The sequence below is a fragment of the Cheilinus undulatus genome, linkage group 23 (genome assembly GCF_018320785.1).
Source record: "Cheilinus undulatus linkage group 23, ASM1832078v1, whole genome shotgun sequence".
In the NCBI taxonomy this organism is placed as follows: domain Eukaryota; kingdom Metazoa; phylum Chordata; class Actinopteri; order Labriformes; family Labridae; genus Cheilinus; species Cheilinus undulatus.
The window spans coordinates 11781114-11799145 of record NC_054887.1 but is presented as its reverse complement, the minus strand read 5'-3'; the positions used below and the strand labels follow the sequence as shown (position 1 = coordinate 11799145).

Sequence of the window (18032 nt, the reverse complement as noted above, 5' to 3'; positions counted from 1 at the left end):
TAAATTAAAGTAAAAAATAAAGCAAATAGGAATTACAAGAGAGTGAGTTAATATTAAGAATCAGGTATCAATCATGTATATTGGAGTTTACAACTGATTGACTGGTTTTCAAATTTATACTCATTGTTAACTAAACAAAGCCTCTGTCCCCTTTTTTGTTTTAATCCAGTAGTTGAGGAGGACCAATCATGAAGCTGCATGATTATATAAGAAACAACATGAATCTTCTAAAGGGCATTGCCATCATTCTCTCTCTGACTGTAATTTTCTTCTTATTTGGAAACATGGACCTTCTACAGGTGAGACCTTTGAATGGAGATGGAAGATGTTCTCAAAGTTTGATATTGATTTGATTACTTTTAACTGTCTTTCAGTTTCTCTGACAAAAATATTTTTTTTGTTCCACATTTACTTAAAGATTTTCGCTCACAACATATTTCTTTGTGATTTGTTTAATAATTTTGGTCTAATTACAGGAACAAACCATCAATATGTTCCAGCCTAATGGTTCCCATGTCTTCTTACAAACAGAGGTGAGTCTGGGGAAATTTGTTACATTTGGCCCAACATCTAACTCGGTCACTTGATCTTTTTCTCTCTCTCTTTACTACAATGACTGTCCTCTTCTGTCTTCAGCTTCGGCCATTGTATCAGATGTTACCAATAAAGGCTAACTGGCTCCTTTATAACCAAAGGCTTGTGTGTGAACTAGTGCTGTAAAGCCAAACATCCCCATGTCTGCGAAACACAACCCACTGTCAAAGTAACAAGGTGCTGAAAGTAGGCAGCCAGGTGGCTCTGTGATAATGTGGTACATGCCTGTCTTTCAATTGGAAGTTACTGAAACCACTCAACATTTCACATCTGCCCCAAGGTTAGAATAAAAGAAGTCACTACCAGCAGCTTACAGGTCAACTGCTATCACCAATAATTGTGACAGTAGAAAAGTCTTCCATGTTTTCTTTCCAGTTTAATCTCTTGTTATACATTTGTGTGGCACAGCTTTGTAACCATCTGTTTGTCTCAACCCCCTGTCAGTCAGAATATAAAGAAAACTCCTCCATCATCCTCAAGAACACGACTTCTGCTCCTTACATGCCTCAAGGCTTCTGCACCTTCAAGCCACTGTCTCCTGTAGACGCTAAGGAGGAACGCCTCTTACTAGACTCCATCGCCTGGCCTGAAACTCCACTTCTGCCCTCTCCTTTTTCATTGAATATGACGAGTGATCCTGCTCACAGCAATTTCACCATTCTCCCAGGGAGGAGTGGAGGACAGTGGCATGTAGGAGATCAGCTGGAGGTTATGATACAAATATATGACTTTCAAGGGAATGCCAAGAAGTCTGGAGGAGATTTTTTGATTGCACGGTTGCACAACAGGACACTTGAAGCAGGCGTGGCTGGGCGAGTGGTGGATCACCTTAATGGCTCCTACTCTGCTGTGTTCACTTTACTCTGGGAAGGAAGAGCACAGATTGAGGTAATCTCTCTAGATCCACTCTCTCTTGGTCACCTCTCCCACAACCTGGTTTTGGCACCACGGGCACGTCCTTTGGAAAGTACTTAGTATTTGAAATCCAAAGTCTGGAAAGAGTTGGGGACATGTTTGTGTTTGTCACAGCTGGCAGTTGTTTCAGTTAACGCAAAACTTCTAGCAGATAAATCCACCAGTTACATTCTTAATAGATTCTTGCTTTATGCTATTAGATACAAACCCCAATACCAAAAAATGTGCTAGACCACAGGTGTCAAACTCAAGACACTGTCATGGGTTTCAGCCCTCATCACATGGTAATAATTTTATTACTGAACATTTAATCCAAATATGGACACTGGCTGTCCTTAGCATGAGAGGTCTGCTTGTTCGGTTGAGGAGCAGTGTCCAAAATTGCACACAGATATGGCTCAGTTCATGTAACATGCAGAAGAACAACTGTCAGGGCAGATAAATTAGTACACGTATGATGTTTAAATGTAGAAATAACAAACTAGGGTTTTTAAACTTATATGTGGTTTGTAAATCAGAGTGTCTTAATTCACTAAGCAATGATATTTATAAACTGCAAACGAGCCCAGCAGACAAACACATCAGGTACAAAATAACTTCTGCTGTAAAGTGAATGATCAGGTGTGCTGTTACCCCGAGGTAGCTGAAGTTGCTGACTGATGTCTAGTGGTCTCTCGTCAGTGTAATAAATGTAGCTCGAGCCAGCTGCTCCACTTTAGTTGCATTTTTAGTGGTCATACAGTTCACAGATTCTTGTGAAAGCAGTTCTCGTATGTGTTGTGTGGTACAGGTCATCCGAGGTGACCCAGATGATGCCTCGAAACCTCTTGTTGTCAATGATGTCGATGGTCTGCAGTCTCTGGTGACCCATTAGCGATCGCATTAGTTAGCTTAGATGTTGTCGTTTTGTGGACAAATCCAGGTCTGCTGGACTGCGCCGGTGTAGCTTGACGTTATGGCTTGATCCTGGGTTGTTGTTAACGTCTTTGCTAACATTAGCAACATTAGCTATCATGGCTTACCTGTGTTTTTGTTAACGTCTTTGCTAACATTAGCAACATTAGCTATCATGGCTTACCTGTGTTGTTGTTAGCGTCTTTGCTAACATTAGCAACATTAGCTATCATGGCTTACCTGTGTTGTTGTTAGCGTCTTTGCTAACATTAGCAACATTAGCTATCATGGCTTACCTGTGTTGTTTTTAGCATCTTTGCTAACATTAGCAACATTAGCTATCATGGCTTACCTGTGTTTTTGTTAACGTCTTTGCTAACATTAGCAACATTAGCTATCATGGCTTGATCCTGTGTTGTGGTTAGCGTCTTTGCTAACATTAGCAACATTAGCTATCATGGCTTACCTGTGATGTTGTTAGCGTCTTTGCTAACATTAGCAACATTAGCTATCATGGCTTGATCCTGGGTTGTGGTTAGCGTCTTTGCTAACATTAGCAACATTAGCTATCATGGCTTGATCCTGGGTTGTGGTTAGCGTCTTTGCTAACATTAGTAACATTAGCTATCATGGCTTGATCCTGTGTTGTGGTTAGCGTCTTTGCTAACATTAGCAACATTAGCTATCATGGCTTACCTGTGATGTTGTTAGCGTCTTTGCTAATATTAGCAACATTAGCTATCATGGCTTACCTGTGTTATTGTTAGCATCTTTGCTAACATTAGCAACATTAGCTATCATGGCTTACCTGTGTTATTGTTAGCAACTTTGCTAACATTAGCAACATTAGCTATCATGGCTTACCTGTGTAATTGTTAGCATCTTTGCTAATATTAGCAACATTAGCTATCATGGCTTACCTGTGTTATTGTTAGCATCTTTGCTAACATTAGCAACATTAGCTATCATGGCTTGATCCTGGGTTGTTGTTAACGTCTTTGCTAACATTAGCAACATTAGCTATCATGGCTTACCTGTGTTTTTGTTAACGTCTTTGCTAATATTAGCAACATTAGCTATCATGGCTTACCTGTGTTGTTGTTAGCGTCTTTGCTAACATTAGCAACATAAGCTATCATGGCTTACCTGTGTTGTTGTTAGCGTCTTTGCTAACATTAGCAACATTAGCTATCATGGCTTACCTGTGTTGTTTTTAGCATCTTTGCTAACATTAGCAACATTAGCTATCATGGCTTACCTGTGTTTTTGTTAACGTCTTTGCTAACATTAGCAACATTAGCTATCATGGCTTGATCCTGTGTTGTGGTTAGCGTCTTTGCTAACATTAGCAACATTAGCTATCATGGCTTACCTGTGTTGTTGTTAGCGTCTTTGCTAACATTAGCAACATTAGCTATCATGGCTTACCTGTGATGTTGTTAGCGTCTTTGCTTATATTAGCAACATTAGCTATCATGGCTTACCTGTGATGTTGTTAGCGTCTTTGCTAATATTAGCAACATTAGCTATCATGGCTTACCTGTGTTATTGTCATATGATTAAATTGCGTTATTATTGTTTTAAGGCGTTAAGCTTTCCAGATTAATCACAGGCGTTAACATGTTAATATAAACAGGCTTAATTTAATATATATATATATATATATACATATATATATATACAGTGCTTAACAAATTTATTAGACCAACCTTACCCTAACCAAAGTAAGGTTTATGCCACAGCTGCCCTAAATTAACAGCACTGGTAATTACCAAAATCATTGTTTATGTTTCTGCAATGGTTAATACACCAATATGTAGAAGCTCTTTAACCCAAATGATATTTTTAATGCTAAAATATAATTATTGTTATCCATGAATTTTCAAATTTACTGATTTACAAAGAAACTTAAAAAATACTAAAGCACATTATTATTTATTGATTAATATTTCAAATTATAGTTATTTACTTGCAGTCCTGAAGAGAAAAATGAGTTTTAGTGGTTGAATGTTATGCTTGATTCATTTCTGCCTTCTCAGAGAAGCCCAGTGAGCCGGCTCAAATTTGGGTATAAAAACGTGAATTCAGTTTGAAATTCCTCATTCCTGTTCAAGATGGTAAAACGTGGAGAGCTCACTGAAAATGAAAGAGTCCACATTAAAGCACTTCATGGTGCTGGATTGTCTCTGAGACAGGTGGTCTAATAAATATGTTAAGCACTGTATATATATATATATATATATATATATATATATATATATATATATATACTGTTGAAGCAAACGTGTCCCCAACCGAACATAAATTGACCAGGTCGCAGCCAGTCAGTAACACTCTCATCATTCATTAACTATTTTATTGCAAGACAGATATACAGTTTTACTTGGCGGAGAAGACTCTGCTAAAAGATGCAGCCTGAGGTAGTCAAGCAGCATGCTTTACTTTCCAGGGATAGATGCATTTATGGCAGTGCATATTATATACAAGAAAATTAGCTCATAAGCCATTAACCCATAGTAGCTTGAATCAGAACATGAGGGCGCAACAAGCTTTATGCTATAAAGTAGGAGGCTGGGGTGGAGGAGGGTTAGCTTTGCCAGCAGCAGCAGCAGTGTGGTGCATCAGCATTAATTCAAGTCCATCATATTCAGTTACACCCGTGTTGAGAGAGAGAAGTGTGAGTGGCCGTGGGAGCCGGGGGGTGATAATTAGGATCAGCTGACAGTCAGCTGATCAGGGCTACTGTGTCCTGCACAAACTAACGCTAAGCTTAATTTCTGTGTTCCATCAGGTGACGCTCGTTCACCCAAGCGAGGCTATCACAGTTCTGCAGAGACTGACCAGACAACAGCCTGATAGGGTTTTCTTCAAGAGCATCTTCCGATCAGGCAAAGTCTCTGAAGCCACTGTATGTAACGCTTGTCTACGTCAAACAAACAAACCAGTGTGCAACTTCACTGACCTCCGTACTGGTGACCCTTGGTTCTGCTACAAGCCAAAGAAGCTGAGATGTGATGCCAGGGTTAGCCACATGAAGGGAGGATTCAAGAATGGACTCAAGGCTAAAGAAGAGAAGTTGTTCCAAGGGTATGGAAACAAAGGCTTTCCACTGTTTACTGTAGAATTGTTCAGATTCCAAAACCAGAATGGGAAATACCTCTGATACTGCTTAAAATGTGGGTATTGCTATTGGTAAAAAATCAAGTTAATGCTCAAATCCAAAGCTGTTTTGTTTGACTATATATTTTGCTTTGTTTGGCCATGCAAAATATTAGCGCTATAAACTGGAAATCAATTCTTCCAGAAAACTCTGCATGCACAAGCTACTGTTTTTAAAGCCGCAAGACGAACAAAACAAAGGAACCACTGCAGCAGCAAAGTCTGGAGACTGTGTGGCAGTCATGTTTGGTAAAACGCCCCCAGACTGGGGTTCAACCATAAACCAGAGTCTCCTATTTTGTTTTCTCTTTTGCAGTTAGCTGTTGTGCCATCCCACTGACACTCTCCATGTCTTTAAATCCCTTACAGCAGCGTTTCTAGTGAGCCTGGACTTTTTAGGGACTGTAGGGATTAAATCTTCACCAATAGATCTAGTATTTAACATCTTTTAGTGCAATTTTTTAGCCATTTTTGATCTCTTTTTCTTGCTAGCTTGATGCTAACAAGTGCTCATGACAGTTGCTTTGTGAGGGGTTTTCGACCAATGGCAGACAGTTCTGTAATCCCGTCATGCTGTGTCATGCTTAAATGGCCTGAATAGGGCAGAGTGGAAAGAAAGATAGAGAGCTTGAGACATGGCTCTCTCTGTCACTGTTATGCTAACATTTAGCAGTAAAACTCACAATAGTCAGCAGGAAAAACAACTTTAAGGGTCCCAGAGAGTCTGTACTTTACAATTGTGTTCGCTGAGTCTCAGTTCACCACAGGGCTAAAAAAATGTGCCAGTTTTCCTCTTCACAGTCGGTTCAGAAAGTTTACACTGGTATCAGATTGGTACTTGGTATTGGCTCGTACCCAACACCCTGATCTCTTCACATGAATTCTGTTACTCAGTTCAGCCCCTTTTTACTTTTCCTTCAGCTAAATCATTTTTTGACAACAAATACTGTGGTGTCTATAAGACACACTTTAAAATGTATTTTTTTTATTCAGGAAAATCAACATGAAAGTCTCCATTCAGGCTTCGGGGCCAGCCTATGTCACTGTGCTGCCACCGAGGGAAGGTAAGCACATTATTTACAGCTGGGAGCATCAATCATTCAGAAAATATGTGTAAGACCTTAAAATTTCAACAGGAAAAATATGCATGCAGGTGACCTTTCCGTTAATACCAGCACATATGCTGTGATTACTAGGCATAACGTTGAAAGTGGCATCAGTTGTGTTGTTCAGTGCAGTTCATGGCGGGCCAATCAGAGGGAAAAGACAAAATGAGGTAGCAAACATGCACAGCTGCAGCGCTAAGCTGAGCTATTCATGCTAGCCCTGTCACAGTGATCAAATGGCAGAGCTTAAAGGTGGCTAAAATTCATACCAAAACCTATCTATGAGGTTCAAAAAACATTTTCTCTACTAAAAAAAGCTTTTGGTGTGGATCTTTGCTCTTCTTTTGATAATGAAATATGGTCATGGTCAGATCACATTGCTGCTTTTCTACAGCTACATCCAAGCTAATGGCTACTGGCTATAGCAATCGCAAACTAATGCCAAAGCAGGTCCAAAGAGAGCAAAAAACATCTTTGTCATCATGAAAAGCTATCAGTTCTGTTGTCTGTTATTTATTTGATAAAGAAATGTGGACCAGTTCTGCTAAAAGTGCCACTTAACTTGGCTATATTCAAGCTAACTGCTTCACTGGCGTAAGCCATTGCTATTGCCCCCTAGCTACCGTTCAGTTCAAACAATGCTGACTGGCACAAAAAAATGTGGACTGGAACTTTTCAAGATGGGTTTGCCTGATGACAGACATGGCGTCTGGCCAATCCATCCGCACTGTAAGGTTATTTGTTGCATGCTCACATACATAATAACTGAAATTGTCATGATGAGCCTGATATTTATTGTGGCTAAAAAGATTAAGTACAGAGTGAATCACATTTACTGACAAAAAAAAGAGGAAAAAAAAAGAAATGCAAGAATGCAAACAAAGCAGTCGTAATTTTGAGCTGAATTAAACTGAATCTAGTAAAACTAGAAAACTTTCAGGTCCACCACTCATCACCAAAAGCCACCATTTCCTCACTTTCTACTTCCCATCACATATCAATAAGCCACATAAGCTTTAAAGAAGATAAATGTCCATTCTTGTTGGATTAACAGCAAAAGCTACTCAACAATGCAGGGTTTCCATTGTAGTATTTCATGCATCATAATGCAGCATTCATGTTCAGTGGGAAAAAGGTCTAGACTTCATGCAGGGCGCATTAGTACGTGCACTCTTTCTCTGCTGTTGTAACTTATGCAGAATGTGGGTTGGCATTGTCTCGCTGAAATGAACAAGCATTTCCTTGAATAACACTTGATCGCAGCATATGTTGCTCCATGAATAGAGCCTTCACAGATGTGCAAGTGTCCTCTGCCATGGGCACCAACACACCCTCCACAACATTTTAGATTCTGGTTTTTGAGCCTTGAGTTGATAATAATCCGTTTGGTCCTTCTCCTCATTAGCTCTAAGAAGTGGATAGCCGTTATTTCCTAAAACAACTTGAAACGTGGACTTGTCAAACAACAGCAAATTTTTCCACTTTGGGTCCATTCAGATGAACTCTGGCCCAGAGGGTCGGCAGCACTTCTGGATGTGCCATTGTAAACTGTGACCCAAACCCAATATTATACCCCAGCGATACTCAATGAGTGGCTCTTTAGTGATGATCGTGTCTTAATTTGAACTACTATTACCCCAGAAAACCATTAAAAGGGAATCTTTGACCTTGGAAATTATCTATTGTAAGTCACATTAAGCAGTTTGTTTCCCATAAGAATATGGCTGGCTTATCTGTCAACCAATAATTTTGTCTGTGTATTTCTATTGCTCTTATTTGCAATTTTTGCCTCTTTTTTCTATTTTTTGCCACTTTTAATCCATTTTCCACTGCTTTAAGTCCAATTTGCCACCTCTTTTGCCACTTTTATCCCATTTTTGCAATTTTTTCCCCTTTTTTGCATTTTTTGCCACTTTTCACCCATTTAAACTGCCTTTTGCCATTAAATGCAACTCCCCCCCCCCATTTTTACCACTCTTTGCTGCTTTTTGCCAATTTTTCCCACCTTTTTTTGCTGCTTTTTGCCTGATCTAGTCACTTCTCACTCATTTTTGCCATGTTTTTGCTGCTTTTTGACCATTTTTGCCACCTTTAATTCATTTTTTGTCACTTCTCAGCCATTTTTGCCACTTTCTGACTTTTTTGCCATTTTATAGCTAATTTGCTCCTTTTCACCCATTGTTACCACTTTTTTTGCAGACTTTTGAACCATTTTTGCCACCTCGAACTTATTTTTATTGCGACTTTTACCCATTTTTGCCTCCTTACACCTCTTAGATTGTGACTCTTGCAAAGGCATTTTTAACAATTTGGCTCTTTTGTCGAGCACGGTTGAGTAACACTGTTATACCCAATCATGGCACTATTACCTGTACCAATTAACTACTTACACATAGAAGGTTCCAGGTGTTTTAGGGGTATTCTGCAACTTTCCCTGTCTTTTCTTTCCCTTTTTCCAACAATTAGGACATAATGCACACACCAGATTCAGAAGGTGTGTTATCAGTTTAACCATTTATTATCTAGTCTTTGTGCTGTTTCAAGTGAATTAAATGTGGTCAAATAGAGACCCTGGTATCTGGATGATAAATGACTTGTAAAGTCATAACATCCTTCTCCTTTAATTCTTCTTAGGACAACTCAAGTTTAAACAAGGCAGCGGAAAGTCTGGACTCTCTGGGTATTACTACCAGGGTGTGTGGCGACCACTAGATGGCGCCAGAGTCCACCAATTCAACAACACCTTTGCCATCAGTCAGTGTCTAAAAGGCAAGACGGTCTACCTGCATGGAGACTCCACCATCAGACAGTGGTATGAGTACCTCAGTGCTGCACTACCAGGTAGTTGATCAACAGGGATGTTAGACAACAGTTTGATTTTATTTATATCACAGGCTTATTCTATTCCTTCTTTGACACTTTCAGATTCAAAGGCAGTAAACCTGTATGGCCAGAAGCAAAGAGGACCTTTCATGATATGGGACAACGCAAAGAAGATCTTGGTGACGTACCGCTGCCATGGTCCTCCTCTGCGTTTTGCCAGCGTCCCAACCAGTCAGCTCCATTACATTGCCAATGAACTCGATGATTTAGTCGGTGGCAAAAACACTGTTGTAGTTGTTGGCATTTGGTCTCATTTGAGCACTTTCCCATTACAGCTCTACATCAGACGGCTTCAGAGCATTCGTAGAGCGGTGGTCCGTCTGTTGAATCGCGCTCCAGACACGCTGGTGGTCATCAGGACTGCAAACCTCAAAGAAATGAATTTATACACAACATTAACTAACAGTGACTGGTACTCATTTCAGCAGGACAAGGTGCTCAGAGCTGTGTTCAAAGGACTTAATGTTCGAATAGTTGACTCTTGGGATATGGTTCTGGCCCATCACCTGCCAAACAACCTTCACCCGCAGCCTCCCATTATCAAAAATATGATAGATGTTCTCTTGTCTTATGTGTGCCCCCGGTAGGGTCCGTGGAAGTTCACTTGATCAGAGAGTGAGTTTGGGGAATGTCAAGTGAACACAGTAAGTTTCTATATTATCTGTTTCCACCAAATGCTGCCTTTTTCCATCCAGCAGTCAATGCAGAGGCAATATTTAAAAGATGTAGTAGTTGCAATCTTTTTATCCATAATATGTGCAGATAAAAAGACAGACTAAATGGACAAAAGTATTTGGCCACACTTGTTAATTATTGAATTCAGGTGTTTCGCTCAGGCCCATTGCCACAAGTGTATAAAATCAAGAATCTAACCATTTTGCAAACAATTGTGAAACAAAATGGGTCATTCTGAAGAGTTCAGTGACCTCAAGTGTGGTACTGCGATGTGTGCCATCTTTGCGATAAGACTGTATGATATTCCACAGTCAGCTGCAAATGATATTGTAGGAAAGTGGAAGTGTTTAGGAACAACAGCATCTCAGCCACGAAGACCATGTAAAATCACACAGTGGGGTCAGCAACTGCTAAAGAGCATGGTGTGTACAAGTCTGCAACGCTCCATAGCTGAAGAGTTGTGAGCTTCCACTGGCATTAAAGGAAGCACAAAAATTGTGCAGGGGGAGCTCCAATAATGGGTTTCCACGGCTGAGCAGCTACATGCAAGCCTAACATCTCCAAGTCCAATGCCAAGTGTCAGATGGAGTGTGGAGCAGTTGAAACATGTTCTATGGAGTTATGGATCACACTTCTCTGTTTGAGAGTCAAATAGGCAAGTCTGGGTCTGGCAGAAGCCAGAAGAACGTTACCTACCTGACTGCATTTTAGCAACTGTGAAGTTTGGTGGAGGAAGGATAATGGTAGAGGGGTGTTTTTCAGGGTTTGGGTTAGGCTACTTATGTCCAGTGAAGGCCAATATCAATGCTTCAGCATACCAAGACAGTTTGGACAATGCTATGATTCCAACTTTGTGGCAAAAGTGTAGGGAAGGCCCCTTTTTTAGTCCAACATGGCTGCCCCCCCAGTGCTCAAAGCAAGAACTATAAAGACATGGTTTGATGAGTTTGGTGTGGAGGAACTCGACTGGCCTGCACAGAGCCCTGGCCTCAATGCCATGGAACACCTTTGGGATGAACTGGAATGGAGATTGTGAGCCAGGCCTTCTCGTCCAACGTCAAGCCTGACCTCATAAATGCTCTGCAGAATGAATGGGCACAAAGTCCCACGGAAAAACACTAAAATCTTGTGGGAAGCCTTCCAAGCGAATGGAGGCTGTTATAGCTGCAAAGAGGGCCAGCTCCATATTAAGGTGCATGTATTTGAATACAATGTCATTACAGTCCCTGTTTGCTCTATTGGTCAGGTGTCTGAATATTTTTGTCATATAGTGTAAGCCAGCTTGGACAGCTAAACATGTGCATATACATTGAGAGGAAACTCATCCCATCCTGGGTCTGAAATCACATTGGTTTTCTGACTGGTGTGTAAATTCCAGACAACTATAGGCCACACAGTCTGGTGAGTGTTTTTGCCAGAATTGTCACATTTAAGAAAATTATTCTGATTTGAAATCGAGTTTGGTGCTGCTTAGTATCTACTCCCTGCACATACTGTACAAATGTACGGCTACAGCCTGGAGACCTCCTGTCACACTCTCAGGTGAAGGTGACAGATCCATACTCAGAACACATGGAATTAGTGGATCTAAGAAAATGTATCATCACAGTGTTACATGAATTTACTACCACCCTGGGTAGATTTCCAATCAAATAAAAGCAGCCGTTCTCCTCTCTCCTCTTGTATGCATTTATTAGGCAGGTATAAGACATTAATCAGGATTGTTATGACTGTGAGTCATAGGCCTATCTATTGTATTTTGCTGTATATTATGTAGAGGAGCGCTCGTGTTTTCTTCCTCCTCTCTCTCTGTGCTCCTCAACTTTACGCTTTACTGCAGGTGTGGTGCGTCCTTGTTGGACGGCAGTTGAAGACGCGCACCAGCTGCTGATTGGAGGAGTCCTGTGGCATCATGGGCTGCGATTTGCTAGGAGTTGATGGCTGCGTTTTCAAAAGGAGACTGCAGGAGCGGAGACGCCAACCCTCCTTCCTTACTATCAACGTTTGCCACAGAGCAGCTCATTTATCATGTTAGTTTGATTGAGAGTGTGATAAATTGTGATTTTGATAATTCGGTAAAACCTAAAGTTAAAAAATAAAAGCAGTCCCGGTATGTAGGGGAGAAAAGCTTTTGGGTGATCGCCATCATTCTCTCTCTGATTGTAATTTTTTTTTTAATAAGACACCTGGACCTGCTGGAGGTGAGACATTTTACACGTTAACCTTGCACTGAATACTTAATATTGATCTGATTACTGGTAGTGCCCTGTTGGGTGACCTTTAATTGGACAACATATGGCAACGTGACCTCTTTGGTGCCCTTTAAGTGGAAAAAAAATAACAAAGTACATGTTTTTGGTGTACTTTTGTTGGACAATATATGACAAAGTCCCCTCTCTAGTGTACTTTCAGTGAATAAAATCAGACAAAGTTCCCTCTTTGTTGCCCCTTAAGAGAACAAATTTAATTTTTTGGTGCCCTTTAAGTAGAATTCTGCAAAGTATGTTAATTGTTTTGTTCCAAAACACCAAATAGAATTGTTTTTAGGTGACGAAGTCTTGGTATTAAAACACCATTCTGATTCTGATTTTCAATCACATTCAGATTTTTATCCATCCAACTCTTCTGAGCAGTCCAGAGTCAAGACAGGCAGGAAGAAGTCCCGGCTCTCCGGGTATTACTACAACAGTGTAAGGCAACCACTGGATGGCACCAAAGTCCACCAGTTCAATAATGCCTCTGCCATCAGTCAGTGTCTGAAAGGGAAGACGGTCCACCTGTATGGAGACTCCACCATCAGACAGTGGTTTGAATACTTCGACACTTCACTACCAGGTGGCTAATCTACTGGGATTTCAGGCAACATTTTGAATTTATTCATATCACTGGCTTAATCAGTTCTCTGTTATTCTTTCAGATACTAAGGAGCTAATCCTGAATAGTCCAAAGAAAACAGGGCCGTACATGATATGGGACAACACTAAAGGCACCTTGGTGACGTACCGCTGCCATGGTCCTCCTCTTAGTTTTACCTACGTCCCAACCAGTCAGCTACGTTACATCGCCAATGAACTCGATGGGTTAGTTGGAGGTCCCAACACAGCTGTCGTTGTTGTTATCTGGGCCCACTTCGCCCCCTTCCCAATTGAGCTCTACATCAGACGGCTTCAGAGCATTCGCAGAGCAATAGTCCGTCTGTTGAGCAGGGCTCCAGGCACGCTGGTGGTTATCAAGACCGCAAACCTCAGAGATGTGACACCTAACACGGCTTTGAACTTCAGTGACTGGCTCATTTCAGCAGGACAAGGTGCTCAGAGCAGCGTTCAAAGGACTTAATGTGAGGATGGTGGACGCCTGGGAGATGACTTTGCCCACCATCTTCCACACATCATTCACCCAAAACCTCCCATCATAAAGAATATGATTGAAATTCTATTGTCTCACACATGTCCCCAGTAGATGTGCTACTGGTGGATGAGAGAGCTTGTATGTTTTGCTGCAAGCCTAAATAAGAGTGATGCACTTAGAACTACTCCCTCCAAACACAGGACATGTTTTTATGGATAATCTCAATGATAGTAACGCATTTTATTTATAGGCGCCTTTCAAAGCAGAATGATAATGATATCTCTGTGTTGGCATGGTGGGAGCCAGCATGAAGGGGGGTGGCTCTGAGATGCTGGGGATCACTGTTCAGCCTCTGTAGGCATCGTGGACTAACTAGATGAAACATCGCTGATGGAGGGTTCCCACTTGATGAACCTGGTGAAGTGCTGCCTTTTTGCTACCCATCAGCCTGCACGCTTGGCATGTGAAGGCACATAGTTAGGGGTAAGGGATCACTAGGTGTTGATCCTATTTGTAAGGCGCATGTGTCTTGTGTTTATTTGGAATTCAATAACATTTTTTCTCTGATTTACTTGGAGTGTAAAGACAAACATTTCTGTGTAGCCTTGCTGTATGCTTCAGGTCATTGTTTGCTGGAGAATATATCTTCTCCCAAACTGTAGTTCTCTTGCAGACTGAATAAAATTGTCCTTCATGAGTCCTATACTTGGTTGTATTCATTTTACCCTCCACATTACAAGCCTTCCAGGGCTGGCTGCCAATAAGCATCCCTACAGCATGACGCTGCCACCACTGGGCTTCACAGTGGGGATGGTGTGTTTGCGGTGATGTCAGCTGTTAAAGCATGTAACTCCTCAGAGTAGTAATAGGTGATCTCTTTCAAAGTCTCTCTCTTGTAAGGTCACTCAGTTTGTGAGGACAGCCTGATCTAGGCAGATTTACACATGACATTTTCCTTCCATTTCTTGATGATGGACTGAATGACTGAACTCTGGTGGATGCTCAGCGCCTTGGATTTTTTTTGTTTCCATCCCCTAACTTATACTTTTCAGTAACCTTTTCTCTGAGTTGTTTGGGTGTTCTTTTGTGTTCCTGGTGTAATGGTAGCCAGCGTCTGTCAGGTGACGCATGTTCACATTTACGTTTTTTCTTCTATTCTAATTGGATGTAAAGATTTTATATCTAATCAGCTCTGCCTGCAGACCATGAGTCATTCTATAATTAGGGGTACATTTCATATCAATGAAAAAGTGAAGAAATCAGTGTACTTTTTTGATAAATATTGTTGTTGAATCCACAATACACCCCCATAAGGTTCTAAATGTATTAATTGCCAAGCTTATGCTCTGATTATTTATTAAATATTTAAATAAAAAAATACCACACATTTGATTAAACATATGTTTAAAAGGTCTTGTGTCTATTGACCAGGGATTTTTCAGTTTTCTTTGTAACTGACTTAAAAGCAGAAAATTTAAGCTTGACAATGGATTTTCTGTCAGCTGCTATTATCAGGGATTAATATTTTTTTCAACATAAATCCACAAAATACTGAATTTAAGGTTATTCAATGTGCTTGTGTAATATTTCACCTCTCAAGTGAAGCCCCCCAACTCTTTTATTGTACTTTAAACATCATTTAAAAGATTTATGACACAAAAATCTCAGGTAACACAGTTGACAGACAAACTAACACAGGTGACAGGAGTAACACAGTTGACAAAGGGCTGCAGGAGGAGCTAGGGTCCTAGTTTTTGAAAAACTCTATCATATATCCCATCTGGTGTTGCTCTTATGGGATTCATAGATTAAAAACCTGTGAAATATGTGGTTAATATAACCTTCATCCTCAATGACCAATGTTTCATTTCCAGTGCTCTGAGCTGGGGTTGCACCACTGTGTCCAGTGTTTACCATCGTGCCCTTGTTGGAATCATTCCTGGTCTCCCGTGTTGGGCTGAAGGAAATGCTGCTATAATTTATTGTTGGTGACAGGTTTCTGACTTCTTAAGTGGATGTGTTTAAACTGTTAGTCTGGTTTAACTCCTGATAACTGGAATTGGTGAAGTCATATGGTCCTGAGGTTGATGTGACTGTGATATGTGTGTCATTCATCTAAGGGGTTGTAACATTGTTGGGATGGGAATTAAATCATTTTGGTTAAATCACTCGTGCTCATTATTATATCATGTACATCATATTTATATTAATTATTATTATAGCATTTAGATCAGTGTTACTCAACCCTGCTAAATCAAAGAGCCAAATTGTTGAAAAATACATTTGCTAGAGTCACAATCTTAGTGGAGAAAATTGGCAATTAAAATAAGTTAAAGGTGGCAAAAATGGTCAAAAAGCAGCAAACACAGGGAGAAAAGTGGCAAAAATGGGTGGAAAGTCACCAAAAAATGAGTGAAAAGTGGCTTGAATGGGCAAAAATCTGAAAAAAGGTGGGGAAAATGGCAAAAAAGCATAAAAGAATGGCAAAATGGGAAATTAGTGGGATTTAATTGTTAAAGGCAGCTTAGATGGGGGAAAAGTGGCATAAAAGGCAAAAAAGGGGCAAAAAAATTGCAAAAAGCTAGATTAAAGTGTTAAAAGTAGATAAAAAGCACCAAAAAATGAATCAAAGTAGCAAAAAACTGCAAATACAGGCAACTGCAAATAAGGGCAAAGGATATATAGTACATATAATAAATAATATATTACATATAATATCTATATTTAGTAGGGGTGTGACAAGACTTATCTCATGAGACAAGATTTGGGCCCACGAGACACGAGACGAGATGAGATTTTAAACTTTTTTTTAATTTTGGAAAAAAAAAATACATGAGAGGATAACATGTCCTTTATACAGCTGAAAGCGATAATTACAACACATTCAGGTCTATTCAAAAATGTATAAACTAAGTACTTACTAGGCTATTAATGCTTCCAAAGAGTATGTTTTGTCTAACTTTTACTCAAACTGTACATTTAAATGCTCTTCAAATCAAACCTCCCATTTAACAGTCTACAAAGTCTTTGATTTACTACACTATGCACTCACTGCTACAATTACAATACCTATTTTTAATATTATACTTAAGCATATATAATAAAAGCATTTAGATTATTTAAAAGTACTTTAAGCACTGTTTAAAACAGACTGAAATATAAAGAGCTGCATCAGTAAAATCAAACTATTTTTCATCCTCTTAAAAGACATCAACATTTAAAACACTCAGAATAAATCTTTAAGTCAATAACTCGCTGTAATTTAAAGGCATAGATTATTGTTTCATTTTGTGGTCTTTTTTCTTATATGAGCTTTAACAGTGTTGGACATGACGCACAGATGAACGTGTGTGTTAATGTGTGTGTGTTGGTGAGTGAGTGTGCCTCTGTCTGCTGTCATACAACAAACAGGGATCGTTTAATTGAAGCTCTAACTTCGCTTTTTGGAGCTAACAGTGGACTCTATGGTGCTCAAACAGAGTTAGTTTAGCTAAGTTTACCGCTGCAGTATGCAGACCCGTTGTGCTGCACCTGTAAAGCTTCTGACTGATGATACGCACAGCCAACAGCTGATGGATGTGTGACTGACAGACGGTGAGAGGAGAAGGAGACATGACGAAGCCGTGGCTCCAAGTTACAAAGTCACAAATAGTGGCACTATGAGTGAGTCTGCGCACATACACAAACTAAATAGCCTCTGTATTCTCCTCATGGAGGCTTTCAGCCGCAGCATTTCAATTCACACCGTTATGACAATGCGTAGGCGGATCATGTATGGCCCAAGTAGCGCACGCGAGGGGGTGGAGTGGTCATCTTAATGGATACCGGATCAGTTCCGTTTCCTCATCTGCTCTCTCACCAACTGTTTTAAAGTGTGCAGGGCATGTTTGTGATCTTTTATAACTTCCAGTTTGGTATTGTTTTCTGTAACGAGAGCTGCTGCTCCAAGTGTCTGGGATATAGTGATCTCGCGAGACTGATTTTTCTGCAACGAGAAATCTCGTGGCGATTTGATCTCGTCACACCCCTAATATTTAGTAAACAGACAAAAAATAGAGATTGACAATTAAGTTTGACGATTAAAGCCTACCGGTGTGGGAAACAAACTGATTAATGTGACATGCAATGGATAATTGCTGGAGTCAAATTTACGTTTTTAAGGTTTTTAAGGGTGAATTATGTTTCAAATTAAGACATAAAAGAACCAGAAATCATCACAAATGAGCCACTCAACGTGTGGCTCCAGAGCCACACATTGAGTGACACTGATTTAGATTATTATTGTATAATCCATGTCAAATTTATATTTATTATTATAATATTACCATCGTTTTTACATCATATATGTCATATTTATATCATATTATCATTATAACATTTAGATCATTATTATATAATTTAAACATTATTTGATGATGATGGTAAGGATTACCTCTTGAAGGTGTTGAAATGGCAATA

At 40.0% G+C, this 18032-nt stretch overlaps 1 protein-coding gene and 1 pseudogene across 1 annotated transcript; both read left to right on the top strand.

The window, feature by feature from the left end:
- The first annotated feature begins 284 nt into the window (after positions 1–284).
- LOC121505780 (NXPE family member 3-like) lies at positions 285–10383 on the top strand. Its single transcript, XM_041781332.1, has 7 exons — positions 285–299; positions 477–533; positions 1039–1482; positions 5195–5490; positions 6556–6626; positions 9303–9509; positions 9594–10383. The coding sequence occupies exons 1-7, from the start codon at positions 285–287 to the stop codon at positions 10136–10138; spliced, it is 1635 nt and encodes a 544-aa protein (XP_041637266.1). The 3' UTR covers positions 10139–10383.
- Positions 10384–10450: 67 nt separating this feature from the next.
- On the top strand, positions 10451–13685 carry LOC121505779 (annotated as a pseudogene).
- The last annotated feature ends 4347 nt before the right edge of the window (positions 13686–18032 follow it).

What these genes read in the sequence shown, in the direction of transcription:
- LOC121505780 (XM_041781332.1), top strand. An exon ending in ATGTCTTCTTACAAACAGAG is followed by an intron (nt 534 to 1,038) that starts GTGAGTCTGGGG and finishes ACCCCCTGTCAG; the next exon opens with TCAGAATATAAAGAAAACTC. An exon ending in CCTCAGTGCTGCACTACCAG is followed by an intron (nt 9,510 to 9,593) that starts GTAGTTGATCAA and finishes TGACACTTTCAG; the next exon opens with ATTCAAAGGCAGTAAACCTG.